Source organism: Aphis gossypii, chromosome 2, assembly GCF_020184175.1.
Source record: "Aphis gossypii isolate Hap1 chromosome 2, ASM2018417v2, whole genome shotgun sequence".
In the NCBI taxonomy this organism is placed as follows: Eukaryota; Metazoa; Arthropoda; class Insecta; order Hemiptera; family Aphididae; genus Aphis; species Aphis gossypii.
Genome location: NC_065531.1, coordinates 24137024 through 24155667, shown reverse-complemented (window position 1 = coordinate 24155667; position 18644 = coordinate 24137024). Strand labels below are relative to the sequence as shown.

General features: G+C 29.1%; 1 protein-coding gene across 1 annotated transcript in view; it reads right to left on the bottom strand.

Moving 5' to 3' along the window:
- Nucleotides 1-122: 122 nt before the first annotated feature.
- LOC114132664 (uncharacterized) overlaps nt 123-18644 on the bottom strand; it is a 30372-nt gene continuing 11850 nt past the window's right edge. Inside the window, 30 exon segments of the mRNA XM_027998175.2 lie at nt 123-1520; nt 1616-1798; nt 1863-1992; nt 2067-2367; nt 2710-3001; nt 3064-3559; nt 3651-3760; nt 3824-3988; nt 4055-4797; nt 4863-4973; nt 5042-5217; nt 5304-5458; nt 5543-5643; nt 5712-8976; nt 8979-9738; nt 10532-10680; nt 10747-10893; nt 10981-11330; nt 11387-11545; nt 11612-11831; nt 15088-15177; nt 15543-15712; nt 15793-15907; nt 15967-16298; nt 16380-16535; nt 16598-16765; nt 16829-17147; nt 17217-17777; nt 17843-17973; nt 18070-18211. Of these exon segments, the coding sequence (XP_027853976.2) occupies nt 1428-1520; nt 1616-1798; nt 1863-1992; nt 2067-2367; nt 2710-3001; nt 3064-3559; nt 3651-3760; nt 3824-3988; nt 4055-4797; nt 4863-4973; nt 5042-5217; nt 5304-5458; nt 5543-5643; nt 5712-8976; nt 8979-9738; nt 10532-10680; nt 10747-10893; nt 10981-11330; nt 11387-11545; nt 11612-11831; nt 15088-15177; nt 15543-15712; nt 15793-15907; nt 15967-16298; nt 16380-16535; nt 16598-16765; nt 16829-17147; nt 17217-17777; nt 17843-17973; nt 18070-18211 (10290 nt within the window). The 3' untranslated portion in view covers nt 123-1427.

Here is an 18644-nt window from a genome sequence, read left to right as displayed (position 1 = left end):
TACAAAACTAAAACAGAAATTGTTTTGCTATTATTTAGAACACTTTGTACCTGAATGTTCAGCAAAATTATTTCATTAGAAATGGGATGCAGGAAAAACATTACATAATCAAGTGTATGCAATTAATTCGCCAAATTTTTATCATTTATTTTATACAACTCAAATAAAAAAAACATTGAGTTGTTGGTGACATTTCAAATAATAACTCATACCTAAAACTAATAACCATATCTAATAAATTGAATATAATTCAAAATATATTAATATAATTATATAATATCTAATGGGTAAATAGTCGAGATAAACTTATTGAAATAATATTTTGGTTTAACTCGTAACAAAATGAAAACTATCTAAAATACGGCAAACTTTATACAATTAAATCAAAGGGTTTATAAACAGAAAATATTTAATAAGTATTCATGTTTTATCTAAATATATATCTGTAATACATAATTAATATATATTTATACATAGTTAATGCAAAAAAGTTTTAACAAGTTTTCAAAATATTGGACCAATTTTATCATTAAGTAGAAAAATAATGGTATAAATATTAATATTATTATGTATATATATATATGTATTGTATATCAATATTGCATTAAATTAAATCATATTTTTTGGACACAAAAAACAAACAAATAAAATTAAAATATTAAAGAAAATAAATATTTGAAGAATAAATAAAAAAAATAATAATATAACAACAGTAGTAGGCTATCATCAATTTATAACAAAAAAAAAAAAAAAATAATAATAATAATAAAAATATATGTATAAAGGAATTGACTAAAACCATGAAAGTCAACCAAAAACAAAAAGTAAACAAAATGCCCACTCAATTTCTTTTAATTTTTTTATATTATTTCAGCTATACCGTCACCCGAATTAATGTTTGGTTTGTTTATAATTATTATTATTTTTTTTTTTGTTTCATTTTTTTTTTTTTTTTTTACAAACACCAACGAAAACTTACGATATCAAGTCTTGTCTCATGCAAAGAGATCATATTGTTTGTTGTTGTTGTTTTTGTCCTAACGATAATTTACAATTAATATATATTATTATCATACAATAATTTCATATAATAAATTTATACATCATACTCAAATAGTACTTAAAAATAATTACAAAAATAGCGTGCTGCAATCTACGGCACAAATTATTTACATTAGATTTTTTTTTTTATTAATAGTGTTTATATTATGCGCTATTAAATATTTATAAATCTATTTAATATATGAATAATATATATTATGTGTAAAATTTGATCCTATCACAGAAATTGTGTACAGTTTTAATATGGGCAACATAACAATTATTACTATTATTATTATAAATGAAGGAGTCTAATGCGACAATTGTTAAAAGTAAATAGAAAATAAAAAAAAAATGGTAAAAATACTTATATGGCTACAACTGTATCAGTTCATCCATTTGCGACAGTTGGGAGCACCACAGTTGCACGGAATCTTGTGTTGATCATCTTCAATATCAAACTGGTAGTCATAAGCAAGCTGACATGTCAAAAATTAAAACTACCATTAGTAAATTTCATAATTTTTAACAGACTATGAAAAATGAATTAATATATTTTATCCTTAAAACTCACCTCTTCGCCTCTGGCAATTCTTCGCTTGGCAAATATTATAATTCGAAGCTCTCTGTCTACTTCCACTTTTTCAGTAACACAGTTAGGATTACATGAGTGATTAATATAACGAGCTAAACCTCCACTAATAGTAGCATCAACTACCCGATCATCATCCAAACGGAACATATATATACCACGGTTCTATAACAGAAATATACACATTTAACTATCATTTAAACAAAAATATTTTTACAAAGGGTTTTACCTTAGCCTCATAAAGTTTCTCTCTATAATCACATAACTGTGATCGGATAATTTCACCAATGTATTCAATAACCATAGTATGTTTTTCTAAATCTCTAGCAGCATACAATCCCAAACCTTGGATTTTGGACCTAGTAGAAAATAATTTAGATTAGTACTAACCTAACCCTAACCATAATTACAGTTTAGTAGTAGCAATATTTACCTGGCTAAGTATACATTATTCCTCCATTCCTGTTTCATTTTTTTATATTGCGAGGATTTAGAATGAACAAAATGTTTAGAATAAGGACAAGTAGGAGGAGCTGATAAGTCCAACTGACTCACTAATGATGAACCATGAGATGATGTAAATGATCTAGGTATGTGTGATCGTAACTTTCCAGGAAGAACTAATCGTCTACGGCCTTCACAACGAGCACATCCACTTGGGTTAATAGCTAAAGGAAGTTCTAGAAGAGGATTACGACCATAACGAAAACGATAATCAGATTGAGTCTCAATACCTGCATCAATGTCAAAATAATTTGTAATAAATAGCACAAAATTAATAGAGTTAATCTATATTGGTTTAAATAATTTGTCATTATCAAAACAATACCATGTATTTTCAAAAAAATAAGTTATACACATCAAATTTTTCAGAAAAAAAAACACATCATTTAGTGTAAAATACACAAAATCTAAAGAGAATAAAAACATTGAAACATCATCATTATTTTATAGTTAAATTTTTTGTCTCCTGAAAAAATTACATTTTGGAGATACATGGTATTGTTTCAGCAACGACAATATTTTGGTTTAAAATAATTTGTGCTCTTTGCCAATTTATCACACACAATACTTACCAGGCAAACTTTCCAAGACACGAACAATTGCCGGTTCGGTAAGTCCAAATAAACTATCACCGCTCACATGCTGTGGATGTAGCTTTAACAAGTTATTTGCAGTTCTCATACTAGCAATGGCAGACAAAACTTTTGACCACACAGCTCTTGGACTAGAATCTTTAAGCTCTAGGTCTTCATGATCTACTTCTTGTACAATAATTCTAAACTCTGGCCGTGCATTTACTTCATGAATAGAACAAATATATTTACAACGCTTGTTAGGTACACGCATACTCCAAAACAAACGAACCTTAAAAATATATTTTGATTAGCAAGTTTTGTAACAGCTAAAAATTATTATGTATAACTTACCACTTTGAAACCAATTGGATAAATAGAAGTTGATGTATGAAATGCAGCTAATTGATGAGGTAATAACTGACCTACATTGAGAAGTGTAAGGCTACCAACACGCAACAAATACTGATGAGAACTTGAATGATGCATTACAGCAGCAACTTGCCGATTTTCGTCTCTATTAATATAAACACGTCGATGAACAGACAATGTAGTCAGCTCGTTTTCTTTGTCGCTCTTTGGAGCATGGCCACTGCAGTATAAAGTCTTATTTTTATAGAAAACAGCGTCATCTTTGACAGCACAAGGTAAATGATAATTTGTGGAACACCTAAGCTTGTAACATTTAAGTGTTGCACCGGGCCTCTGACATACTATACACTCTACACTGAGAGATTGCCTTAAAGCAATATCAACTTTCATCAAAGCTCCATTAACAGTTTCATAAACATCTTCTGACCATAGTGCACAGTTTAAGTGAACCCATTTATCAACATCAAAGTTTAATAACCTAATTAATACATAATAGAAATTTATTGTCAATTCATTTAAATGTTGACTTCAAAATAAAATATAAAGAAGAAATTGTAAATTGTATATACCTAGAGGGTCCATCTGAAACACCATCTCCAAATTGATGACAAAACAAACACATACGTTTATCTTCTGGTAATTTTGGTGATGTAACAGTGATTCCCATACGAAACAACATCTATACAAATAAACAAATGTTAAAAAAATAATCAAAATTAAAAAAAAAAAAAAAACATAATACCTCCATTAGATCTTTGTCAGTAGATTTTTTATGCTTTGTAGGTGGAGCTGGAACACTATTTGTATTCCAAAGTCTGTAAATATTACTCTTATGCATAGTTTTTGTTTCTTCAACAATAGGTTCAGATTTTATTTCCTCTATGTTTTGTGAAGTGTCATCAATATCCTGATATCAATAAAATTATATATTTATACTATTAGCGGGTCACTAAAAACAATGAAATTTACTTACCATTTTTTCAGTAACATCAGTTCTATTAGATATTGGACTAGTTGTTTCAATATCTACTTTCAAACGCTTTGGTGGTGAACCTTCAGATAAATGATTAACATTGGTTGTTGCTTTATCTTTAGATTCAGTTGGTGGGCGTAATAGTGAAGCAAAAGTTTGAAAGCACATTGTACTACAGAAAAATATTTCATCTGCACACTCTTCAACAGATAAGAAGGGAATTTCGCTTGCTTTTTTTTTTATTAAATTATTTAATATAACTAAATCACAATGGCGGCAAAATTTGGCAAAACCATTTAATATAGTTTGAATATCTATTGGAGCTCCTTCTTTTCCATCTTTGGTTTTAGATCTGTATAGTCCTAATTTGTGTGACATTGGTGTAACAGTTCTTTCAGTAACTTTATAATTGGGAATATCAGGTAAATCGAGTAAATTAGCTAAGCCTTGAAGAACTCCCATAATATCTTCAGCCGCATCTGAAGTTATAGTTAATGTAACTGTCATGGTATTGGAATCCCGTAATGGTAATGCAGGTGAACTTCGTGGAGGCGTTTTACCAACTTGAGATAACATTCCTTGTCTTACACCCTGATTTTCTTTATCGTCTTCAATATTGATTTTATAATTGGGACGAGGTTTTAGAGCTAATGGTGCAACAAGTTGATGAACCGGAGACATATATCGAGTGAAATTTAACAATGTATCTGTTGAATCACTATCATCATCATAATTTTTAAGCCCTATAAACATTTAAATGAATTAACCAAAATCAAAATAATAAATTTTAATATTAAAAAAAAAATACCTGGGAAATGGATTGGAGTTTGACATGCTGCCAACTCTGGTGAAGAAGAACTCATTACAGTATCTGGAGTATCATCACGATCACGTCCAATTTCAAACTTCTTTTCATCGTCTAAAATATTTATTTACAACATATAAATAAAAATAATGTACATAATATTTAAGTTTATTATCACATACTATCAGATTCAAACTTCAGAGGCTCAAATTCTTCGCTGTAAAAACCTCTTTGAGTGGATGGTTGAGGTAATGGCGAGACAGGTTCCAAATCACCAAAAGGTTTTGTATTGTAATAATCACTCTCGCCTGGCAAATTACACGAACCCACTTTACCGTTTAAATCACCACTTTTAAAGCTAAAAATAAAGTATAGAATTCTTTTAAAGCTGAATGGATTAGAATAGAATACGATAAATCAATAATGTATTAATGTTTTTTATACTTTTGTTGAGATAATACATCTCCAATGCCAAACAATGGACAAGCAGTTAAATTTTGGTTTAAAGATGGCTCAATAACATTCATTGGCTGAAGTTGTCGTAATTGTGACATAAGTGCATCAATGAAAGAATCATAATCCTCTTCTGGTTTAGAACCCTACAATAATAATAATCCAACAATATAATATAGGTGGTGTTTACAACATGCAAAAAATAGTTTGAAAATATTTATATATATTACCTTCCGATGTCGTTTTTTTGGGATGATTGTAGAACTTACATCTTTCCCTTGACTTTGCCTACGTTTAGCATAATATTGCCTGCGTTTATATTTCTTTTGATCTAAAATAAAATAAATTCAAAATAAAGACCCAATAAATTAGTATAATATAAAATATAAAAAATTTAACCTTGAGTATCTGCATTCATGTCTATTGACATATTCATTGAATTATTCATATCAGCTAGATCTATTATTCTAGTAGAATTTTGAGGTGACACTAATTCATCTGATGACATGATTTCTCTTTTTACTTCTCTCTCGGGGCTAAATCCGCTCATTGTAGTTACAGGAATATGTACTTCATTTTTATTTTCTTCGTCTAAACGCTCTAGTTTAATTGCAGAATTAATAGACTCCATGATTGAATCAGATGAAGCGATTGGTCGAGTCGAAGTTGTTTGAGATTGTGGTTGTAACTGTGATTGAAGTTGTGATTGAAGCTGTGGTTCTGATTGTACTTTCAGTAAAGATGGTTGTAGAGGCGGTGGTGGAGTAGGTGAAGTTTGTGTAACTGGTGTTTGAATATCAGACCGTGGTAGAATAACTACAGGTTTAGGAGAAGACTGTGGCTCAAGTTTTAGAACTTGAGCTTGTGGTTCAGATTTTTGTACCTGGATTTGAGGTTCAGGCTTTTGTAGCACCTGAGGTTGAGACTCTGGTCTTGGTGGAATAGGTTCAATTTCTAGTTTTAAAGGTTTTAGTGATTGATGTTGAGATTCAAATTTATCATCTTTTTTTGGTGAAAGTAATGAAGGAAATAATAAAGATGGTGTAGGCGAAACAGGCCTAGCAAGTTGAGCTTCAAGAGAAGGTATAATTGGCAAACTTATTGCAGTTGTAGTAGTTGGAGTTTGATTAGCACATGCAGTATTTTGAAGAAGTTGTTTAAGCAATACATTCTGAGATTCCTCAACAACTTTAGGCGTACGTGATTCCTGCTTAGGTACATTTATCATACATGATAATTGAGAACTGCTTTTCAGTTCTTTAGCTTCAGGTTTTGATATTATTTGAATTGATTTAGCATATGAAGTCGAAGACGCAGTAGTAAATGCTGTTATTGAATCCCAAGATACTATTTGAGAACTCTGCACAACAGATGTTGTACGGGCTGGTAAAACTATAGTTGAGTGTTTAGTCTGCTCATCTGATTTAGATGTCTCAATTTTAATGAAACTGTCTTTCTGTTTGGGAGACATAATAGTACTTAAAAGTTGTGCTATATCTGAATGCATAAGATTATCTTGCTTTGCTAATAGTAAACTTTGTTTTACTTGTTGATCTTTTAATGCTTCTGCTGGAGAGTTTAATATTATAATATTTTTACTTTGGGTAGACGGATGAGATCGAAGTAGACTAGTCACTTTTTTTAGATCATCAGATTGATCAGTTTTCAAAATAGATACTAAACGGTTTTCTTTTTTGGGTGATGGAGCTGGTTTTGGAACTTTGGCATAAGAATGAAACGAATAGCTTTGAATAACATTATCAATATTTTCTTCTTCGTTTTCTTGGCTCAATTCTGCTAAGCTGTTTTCTTGTTGAATAACCTCAGCTTTAAATTCTTCTTTTTGTTCTATATGTGGTTCTGGATCATTTAGTAATTTGTCCAGATTGAAAACAGATTTTTCTGGTGACCCACTCTTTTCTTCCTGGTCACATTTTATGCTATCTCCAAGTTCATCAAAAAACATCAATCTATCCATTTCAGAAGCTTCATCTTTTGGCAGACCACCAAGAATGCTATCATCATTTTCATTCAACATCAAACCAGGTGAATTAATTTCTCTATCCATGTCCAATATTTCTTCGCCAACTCTACTAGAGTTTAATGATATCTGACCAGGATCCATGTTCATGTGTATAGTTGATATCATTTGTATATCATCTAATTCTTCAATGCTATCTTTTTTGCAATTTTCTGATAAATTTACATCTTTGTAAACTGGTAAATTTCGACTACCTTCATTTTTAGGAGATGTTGAAATAATCATTGGGTCTGTATTAATTCCTTCTGGTGCCTCTTTTTGTTTGGATATTTGGGTTGGAGGTGGTTGTGGTGAAGGAACTGGAGGTGTTCTTGAACCCTCATCATCTGAATCTCCATACTCCAATGACACTAATGATGAAACTTTAGATACTGGTATTGCACTAAGTGGCATGTCATTACTTTTGAATACACTTCTTTTTACTTCATCTTGAGCATCTTTACTAACAAACTGTCTCCCAGTACTCCACATAGGTGCCCCACCCTTAAGACCTAATTTAGTGTACTTAAATCCTTTAGGAGGTAAACAATAATGTCCACCTCCACGAAGTCCTAATTTTGCATACTGATATCCTTCTGGCGGTACATTATTTTCTTCCCTGTTTTCTTGTTGATCTGGCATCAATGGACTACTACCTACATTTGATCGTCTAGCAGGCATAGGACTTGTTGTTGGTCTAATATATGGGTTTTGTTGCATAGGACTCATTGGAGAACTAGGAGGGCCCAGGCTGTTTCTTGGACTCTGCGACGGTCTAGGACTTGGTGAACTGGGAGGTTGTCCAAATGGTGAAGTTGCTGGGGGATGAGTATATCCCTGGACCATAGGACTTTGAGGCATTAATGGTGATGTAGGTTGTACAAACTGAGTCTGTCTAGGGCTTTGAGAAGGCATTGGTGAATTAGGAGTAAACTGTACAGGATTTGGTGACTGCACCGGTTGTGAAAATTGCTGAGGACTTTGTGACAGCATTGTCGATTGAGTTGATATCATTGGACTATTTGGTTGACAGTACTGCTGATTGTTGGAAATAGGACTTTGTGGAGGCATTGGAGATAAAGGTGGTTGATTTGGGCTTTGAGGAGGAATTGGAGACTGTTGTTGAGACTGAACCATTTGTCTAGTAACTTTGCCTTGAGATATAAGTTGTTGTTGTAGAAATCTTGTTTGTTGCTGGCGCTGTAATAAAATTTGTTGCTGCTGTTGTTGCTGTTGCTGTTGCTGTTGTTGTTGCTGTTGTTGACGAATAATATTTGGATTAACAATTTCTCCTGGTTCTTGTTTAATAGTTTGTTGTAACAATACTGTTTGTTGTTGCTGAGGAGACAGTTGAGACTGAATAACATTTTGTTGCTGGGGCGAACGTTGAACTAATTTTTGTTGAATTTGAGCATTATGTTGAGCCATGATATGCTGTTGTTTGGCTATCTGTAACTGCAATTGCTGATGTTGAAATAACTTTTGCTGTTGAGTCATATTGGTCTGTCCAGGATTTTGTTGCTGAAGCTGCTGTTGCTGCTGCTGTTGTTGTTGTTGTTGTTGTTGTTGCTGCTGCTGTTGTTGTTGTTGCTGTTGTTGTTGTTGCTGCTGCTGTTGTTGTTGCTGCTGTTGTTGTTGTTGTTGTTGTGTTGTTGCTGCTGCTGCTGTTGTTGTTGCTGCTGCTGCTGTTGTTGTTGTTGTTGCTGCTGCTGTTGTTGCTGCTGCTGCTGCTGTTGTTGTTGTTGCACTTGTATTGTATTTTGATTATTTTGTGATTGTAATTGCAATTGATTCTGATTATTCTGTGGTTGCAAAATTTGTTGTTGTTGGGGGACATTTTGTTGCTGTAACTGTTGAAATTGTTGTTGCTGTTGTAAAATTATGTTTTGCCTCTGAATGACTATCTGCTGTCTTTGTTGAGGAGATAAATCTGCTTTACCATCTTGATTTCCAGGTACTGTTTGCTGAACGAGTATTTGTCTTTGTTGCTGATTCTGTCCATCGTTCATTTGTTTTTGAATTTGATCAATTTGCTGTAACAACATTTGTCGATGTTGAGCTAATTGTATTTGTCGTTGTTGAACTGCTAATGGATCTTGATTGGCAGAATTATTTAATTCTTGTTGTTGCTGAGAAATAAGTATGGCTTTTTGTGTAAGCTTCCTCTGTAAGAGCAACTGTTGTTGCTGTGGAGTTAATTGTTGGAAAGTTAGTCGTTGGATCTGCTGAGGTTGTTGAATTTGAGATCCTTGGCTTATAGTAACATTGGTTACCTTAGAACCTTGATATATATTCGAAGTGTTCACCGATGGCATATGACTCTGAAGAGATACAAGTGTTGGCCGTGCTCTTAATGTTAAGCCATCTGGAGATCGTACAAATCTTATAGGAGTCATTCCTGCATGCCTTTTAAAGAAAAAGATAAAATTTAAAATAATTAGATTTTTTTCATACACATTTTTATTGATATTCTTTTAATTAATGTATTAATAAGATATTACAACCTAGGTTACACACATAACCTAATGTATTATAAAACTATTAAAAAATTTAAAGATGAGTTATTTGGCTTAAAATAATATTTAAATTTTGAAGGGAGTTTAAGTATTTTAAACAAATTATATGTTACTCCAGAGTAATATTAATTTTAAAATTAAAAAAAAAAGATAAACACACCAAGAGGTGTTCATGGTAAAATTACTATCTTAAAATTTAGGTCAATTCACCAATTCACTATAATATCTATTATATTCATATATATTTATTATATTTATATCTATTATTATCTAGTGGCTAACAGTATTTTCAGTAGACCATAAATAACAGAATACCTGTTTTTTTAAATTATAGTGATATACGGTATACCGTAATGGTTAAGAATTAAATATACCATATAAAATTGGCATTGATATCAATATTTGAAATTATTTTTAATGCTATCAGCCATAATTTAGTTTAAACTAACAACTCAAACTTAAAATTAATTTTAATATTAGAGGCATTTGTCCTACTTAAACTTTAATAAAATAAAAGATGAATATTTCTTTACAAAATAATAATTGTAAATAATAATTGTATGACTTTACATAAACTAAAGTATTCATATAAATTCAGAAGGTAATAAAATTCCATATAATAATATTATATTGCAAACAATTTTTTAATAGTTTTAGTGTAAACATTGTATAATCTTACAAACCTTGTTAATAATTGGTCTTGTGTATTTGGATTAACTATTACTTGCCGGGGACTTGATTGACCAGGATTACGTAACTGGGGTGAAGGCAAGTTAGATCTAGGTGATGGTAATGGGGACTGTTGGTTTGGACTAAATGGGTTTTCTTCAGTCTATAAAAACAAAAAAATATTTTAATACATAAAAAAATCTTATTTCAATATTTTTCTTTAACATACTTGAGATAAAGGAGTGGAAATACTATTGTGGGGAGACATGGAGTTTTGTTGATGTTGAATAGTCCCAACAGTTGAATTTGGAGACATCATAACACTTGGAGACTGCGGACTTTCTGCAGTTGTTGAACGATGTTTATTTTTGTACTCCTAATCATACATGTTATTATTATTAACTCATATGAAACATTTTATCATAACTCATATGAAACATTTTATCATTGTTTATAATATTACCTGTATAATAGCCATATGCTGTTTATTTTGCTTACGACTTGAATCCAATAGTTTTTGTACAGCTTGCTGTTCTTCAGTAACACGTCGAAATTCTATTGAGTCATGTTCTGATAGCTCATTACCTTGTTTTCTAGCAACACGTTGTTTACTATTCATGCTCTTTCTCATTTTTCTTAACTTCTGAACTTCGCTTTCATAATATTTCAATTGCTTAGTAATATTGTTACTTTGTTCATTAAGCCATACTTCATAAGTATGCTGTATTTGGCGATCTTGTTCTGTAGCTATAACTTCAGGTGGTTGTGCTGGAGGAGTTAGTACTGGAGCATTATAAATTGGAACTTTTAGAGCTATAAACAAAATAAAATTATAATATCAATCAGACTAAAACAAAAACTTAACTAACATTGTTCAGTAAATTGTTGTCTTGCTGGTGATTGACTGGGTAATTGCTGAGGTTGTGACCAGTTTTGTACAGGCTGAGATGTTGATCTTTGCAAAAATGTAGGTCTTTGCATATGTATTTGATCACTGACTTGTTGTTGTTGTACAACTCCTGTGGCACCTAAACAAATTTTTAATATTATATTAAATAGTAATAAATAAATATATTGTATAAAAATAAAATTACTTTGTTGAATTATAGGTGGTGATGCTATAGCAGAACCACCAGCAGAAGAATTCATAACATCAGCTCGCAAAAGTTCAAAATCAGCATCACTCATTAGAGCAGGGAGAGAAGAACCAGTGGATGAAACATTACTATTAACACCTGATGAATCAACATTTTGTCGTTTCTCTTGTTCCCGTTTTTCTTGTTCCAGAAGATCTTCCAATAATAAGGGCTGTTCCTAAGAAATATTTTTTTTTTTATTAATATTCATTAAATGACAGTAAATTTATAATTCATAATATTCTACAATAGACACTAATTATTTCAAAATTTTATAGTGCTAAATGACACAAACAGTTGAACCATGCATGCTAAATATTGACAATAAATAATATTTAATTATAAAGCATGCTAAAATTATGTATAAAAATAATATATGTAAAAAAACAATGATATAATAAAATTAACAAAATACAAGAATTTTTATTTTTATTTTTTTAAATTATAAACAAAATGTATTTATGAGAATTATGTAGTATATTATATATTTAGAAATAATTGTATAAATACAATAACTGAAATAAATAAAAATGTATTATGATTATAATATTATTATAAATAATTAATATTATTATATATTTATTACATAAAAAAAATCTATTATTATTAAAATGGTATTCTTGTCATATACGGTCTACAGTACATTACTATACAGTATACACCATATGCAGTCTACCATATGTTTTTTAATACTTAATTAAAATATCATTACATATAGGTATATAGAACATCATAAATATCTATAAAAATAACTATCAGATATTATTTATTATGTATTACAATATGATTTTAGGTCTCTTAGAAAACATTCAAAGTCGTCTTTATCATTTTTTTACCATTATTCTGCTAAAAAATATAAGTATCAATTTGAATAAGTCAATTTTCCTTTAAAAACATATAAAAGTATTTTCCTCTGACTAAATAATTAAATTGAAATTTATAGCAAATAATTAATATAATTATTAAAAACTTTAATTAGAATTAAGTTAAAAAGTCGCCAGATTGACTTATTGGGAATGACTGTATACGGCATTATGACAAGTATACACTAGACCGCATACAAGAATAAAATAAAAATATACAAGATAACTAAACAAAAAGATATATTTCAAATAAAATATAGAATTTTAAATCAATGAAGTTCTGTAAATATTTATGATAAATTTTTCAAAAACCAATTAAAAATTTATTTTTTAATAATGTAAAACTAAAATTAAAACTAAAAACCTAAACACTGAGATTAAAAATCCATAGCTGAAACATAATAATTTAAAAAAAAAAACGAATTAAATTTCAAAATTAAAAGTTAGAACATCAACTATGAGGTGTTGGACTTTTTTCAACATTTTAATTTTAACTAAGATACGAGTATGTAAAATATTACAAATTGAAAACTGTATATCAGGGGCGGCCAAACAGTCGATCGTGATCGACCGGTCGATCTTGGATAATTTCAAAGTCGATTGTGTTAGAATTTATTTTTAGAGCCACTCGCCCTATATGTTTCTTAATAATTATTATAGTTATTCAATAATAAAAAAAAAATTTAGATGGAAGTCGATCCTCAAAGGTGAAATACATTTTTAGTAGATCGTGACCAAAAAAAATTTGGCCACCCCTGCTGTATATTATATGTATGTAAGACGGAGATACACATGCTGGTGTAGTGGATACTCCTCAAACAATGTTTAATATCCTTAATATAAAGGATAAAAATCCATAAAATATGTTTTACAAAAATATAAAGATATAATATTAGATTTAGTATTTATTATACTTAGACCATTCAATTGAATTATATATGTTGATAAATTATTAATTACTAAAATATGTTAAGTCAACTAACTGTAATATCTTCTAAGTTTATGATCATAAATAAAAAAATATCTCCAATTTATCAAATCTATCATTCAGGATTTTCAATTCATAAAAAGTATTCAATCAAGATTGGTTACCATAATCACAAACCTAATATTCTTACTAAACAAAGTTAAATAACTCAAAAACTACTCATTAAAATTTTGATTTTTATACATGATTTTAGAAAAATTATCAGCTATATAGTTTTAAGTAGAAAAGGGGGTTGTCATTTCAAAAATAAAATTTTGTATCCACAAAAGACACTCCTTAAGTATTATAAAATAATCTCAAAAATTTGAGAATATGGTCCTTAAGTATACTTAAAAATTTTAAAAATAGTTTATGGATAACTGCATTATTAAATAAGAAAAAAATATGAACATGCTTGGTGAATCACTCGTACATCTTTGGTAATTATAAGTGTTAATTAACATCAAAATATTCATAAAGTAATACATTTAAATTAATACTTCATATATATATATATGGTTAAATTGATAAACATTTAATATTTTAAGTTATATTTAATAATTTACTAGTCTATTAAATATAAATAGAAAACTAAGTACTGGACAGATTATGGAAACCAATTGAATCATAGTAAACATTTAATTTAATTTATAAATTTAATCAAATGTATTTGACTTAGTTTCATAGTTATGATTTTTATTATAACTAAAAAAAAACTATAATATAATAATACTAATTAGTGCCAAATTTAGTGAGTTGAGTAGAAAATAAGATAGAACTAATAATAAATAAAATATACAAACTATGTTTTGACTCAAAAAAAAATTAAACGATATTGTCAAATAAATTTAATATCAATTAATTAAAATTACCATTTTGTTGTCTAATAAGATTTAAAATATAATTCAAATAGAAGTTAATAATTCAATTTGGTAATAATAAAATTATTTTTATTATTGGTTTGATAGTAAAAAACAATATATGGTTCATAGTGTTATTTTTTATGTAAATAACCAAACTAATTCAACATATTTTTTTAATATTAACAAGGTTTATTTTAAAAATTTATTTAAATTACACAAATTATAAAAATTAGATTTGTTGTATTAATAAAGTAATTATGACAGTTATAAGCATCTAAAGTTAAATCGAATATGGTTGATTCCTAGAATATGAAATAAACTTATGTTGTCTACTCTTTACCTAAAGTTTAAAAAAATTAAAATTTTTAACTGTTTAGTTTTGTATTTAATATTTATTGATATTGATATAATTATATTGTTTAATGTTCATTCTATGTAAAATTTTACAATTTCTGAAGTTAAAATTAAACAAAATTTTTAGTAAAAATAATTATAACAACATTTTAACATTGTTTTAAAGAAGTGAAAAAACTTAAAATGAATAAATTTTTTATTATGAGTCAAAACAAAGTTAAATTTATATTTGGTAGATATTCAGTGTTATTTAATTACAACACGTCTAAAACAATGTGTAGTGCACGTGATTATTATTAAATTTAATTGTTTAATGTAAGTAAGTTTATTTTTATTTCACAGTATTTAATTTCACGATATATCATCCATCTCAATTCTTCTAATTACCTGAAGCAACAATGGTCTTCTCTGCATTTGAACGCCCATAAGACTGTGTGGTACCATGTCATTGTGTGGTAAAGGAGCCCTCATACGGACCTGAAGGGGGGCCACATATTTCATATATTATGTATATTTTCAAGCACATAAATTTGAAATATTTCACCCAACATTTAAATTAACAGAATAAAACAATATATTTTATCCTTTCCTTAATTTTTACAATTGCACATTACTTATACACAAAAAAAATTTTAATCAGATCAGATGATGTTATCAAATTAAATAAATACTTGATAAAAGTATATTTAATTGAAAAAATGCATGCTTTCTTTCTGAAAGTCTACAAAAAAAAATATCTAGATGCAAAATAGGAGAAACCACTGAAGGGATTACAACAAATAATTGAACTACTATTATACTAAGACAATAATAATTATAACATAATACAAATAACACTTTACCTGATGTTGTCCTGGGTATGGCGGAGGAGGTCCTGGATAAGGTGGAGGTGGAGCCAACTGGCGAGTTTGTTGAACTGTTCCTTGCTGTATAATCTGCTGAGAACTTATCAAGCGATTAGGCACAACTGTACGCTGCATTTGAATTAATCGCTGTTGTTGCTGAATAGAGACTGAAAATCAAAATAAGAATAATAATAATATATTATTTATAAAATATATAAATATAAAAAAATTTAATTTAATACTTTACCTGGTCCAATTGGTGACATTTTAGGTATTTGATTTTCTGCAGAAAAATTTGACATGAAATTCATATTATTTTCTCTGCTCTGCATCACATTACCTATTTGATTATCTTGAACAATCTAAAATTATACAAAATTAAATTATTATACATTAAATGTTTTTCATAAATGTATATTACTTGTGCATTAACAACATTTTGCGAAGTTTCAAGTTTTGGAGAATGAATAATATCTTGTTCAAACTTTTCAATTCCTAAAACTGCTACACTATTTTGATCTTTTCTATGATTCAGACTACCCAATCTCTGAAGGTCATCTACTTCTTCCTTAGATTGTTTAGTCTCAATTTCTTCTGAAGACTTATCGTTTGGTACTGTTTTGTTGTGAGCACTCTTATTGGATTCCTCATCATCAACAAGATCGTATAAGATATTAGTTTTATTACCACAATCTAAGTTGTCAAGTTCTGGATCAGCGTATTCCAATATATTAAAGTCAGCTCCCATTTCAGCTACAAACATACATATGTTTGGTAATTTATTATAATATATATATATATAGTAAAGATTAAGAATATTCATAGATGATTTACCTAAGAGTTCATCATCATCATCTAAATCACCCAAAAGGGCATTGACTCCATCAACTTCACCAATATTGTTTGGATCTCCTTCTTGTTGTAGTTTTTCTAATTCATCCCTAACACTATCTGTAATTTCTTCACTTCTACTGTCTACATTATCAGCACCTAAAGCATAAATTTAATTACAGTAGTAACTTTAATACATAAATTATTTTTAATTATTTTACCATTAATAGAATTTTGCTGAGACTGATGCTGTAATATATCGCTATGTCTACCAACAGATACATTTTGACCAACTATAGATTGGGACATTGAACTAGGATCATTTATTATTGAAGATACTTCATTAATTGGAGCTTGGTATTTCTGGTCTAGGCTTTCAGGTCTTTCAACTAAAAGAAGGTAAATTAAAATTATTTACATTAAATTATATAAATTATATTTTAAATAAATACCTGAAAATGGTTGTTGTTGCTGTTGTTGCAGCTGCTGATGTTGCTGTTGATGCTGCTGTTGTTGCAGCTGTTGTTGCTGTTGCTGTTGTTGTTGAAGCTGCTGTTGTTGCTGTTGTTGTTGTTGCTGCTGCTGTTGCTGCTGTTGTAATATTTCATAAGGCCTAGAAGTTTGTTGTGTTAACGCTTGTTGTGTAATTGGATTTTTAATACCAGATACAAATTGTTGAGCATTCATGTTATTATTAATAACTGCACCAGCAACTGTACCAGCAGTAGTTGATCGTTGTTGTATTAACAATCGAATTCGAGGATCTGATAGCTAAAAATATAATTGATAATGTTAATTTGTAAGACACATTTAATTATATTAAAATATATAATGTTTTACTTGGAATTTTTGATCTTGAGCTCTTTGCCGAATAACCATTTGAGCATTTGGAGTACCCATTGGTTGGAAAGGCATGCGTTGAGTCTTAACAGCACTTGGAGGTAAAGGCTGGCGAAATGTTGGTCCAGAGGATGGAGTTTCAAAATCTTGATTTGGTACATTTTGAGAACTAATTTCTTGATTTGGTGTATCTTCGTTATTCCACATACGCTGATCAGCTGGTGTTTCTTTTTTAAACTGCTGTCTTTGAAGTAATTCCCTCAAATGTCTTGTCATTTCTTGATTAGCTTGAGGTGATGAAAATATATCTTCTCGGCCTCGTGGAGAAGTAGGATTAAAATGAATGTTTCTTTGTTGAACAGTAGAAGTTGAAGATATTGGTGGACTAAACAAGTCTGTTGGTCCTGGTGTTGACTGTGAACGTGTATATTGAGGCGACGGTGATGCTGAAGCAGGACTCACAACTCTGGTCACTTTCAATACAGGTGAAGGATATGGTGATCTAGATTGTTGTTGAGAACTTACACTACTGGGACTTTGTAAGGGAGTTAAAGAACCATCCTACAAAATTAAATTTATAACCTCATTTACTAATATTTGATACAAAAATAATTAATTTAATTTACCTGATTAGTAGCAACTTGTAATTGAGTAGCCAAATTTGGTGTATGAATCAACACTTGTTGGTCTGAATTAGTAAATTGATTAGTATCAATAGAGAGATTTCTTGGATTAACTGATATACTTCTTTGATATACTATTAAAATTATAAAATTATGTATAATATATATTTATAAATAAAAAAAAAAAAAAATAGTTTACACATTAAAAAAAAAACCATTAAATAATATACCTCCTTGAGTACGTTGGTCTTGCATTACTTGCTGCTGTTGGGCAGCTTGTGCCTGCTGTTGTCGCATAGCTTGTAACTGTTTCCACTGGCGTTCATTTTCAGCTTCACGTGATCTCTGCTGAGATATCATTTTATCTTGATCCTATTACCATAAAATAGTAAACTTATGTTAATTATATTTATAAATTTCATTATAAAAATGAATACTCAATAAGTTTGAAGAACTCAATATGAAGAAACAAATATAAGTATAAATTAAAGCTCATTATTATTTTTTATTATTAATGCATCTGATGAAAAAAACAAATAAGAATGATAAATTATATTTTATTTATACATTAAGAAGAAAATTCACCAAAATCCCGTTTGTTTTGTTTGTACATAGTACTAACATAAACATTTATTGTTTAAATCTATTTATGTATTTTTGTGTACCCTTATAGAATTATATCTACTATGTTTTTGGTTAATTAATATATTAATATATATTTATATAGATATATTGCATTAAATATTATCCATATACCAAAAAATTCAAATAACTACAGTACTAAAAAATTAAAAATAAGCTTTGT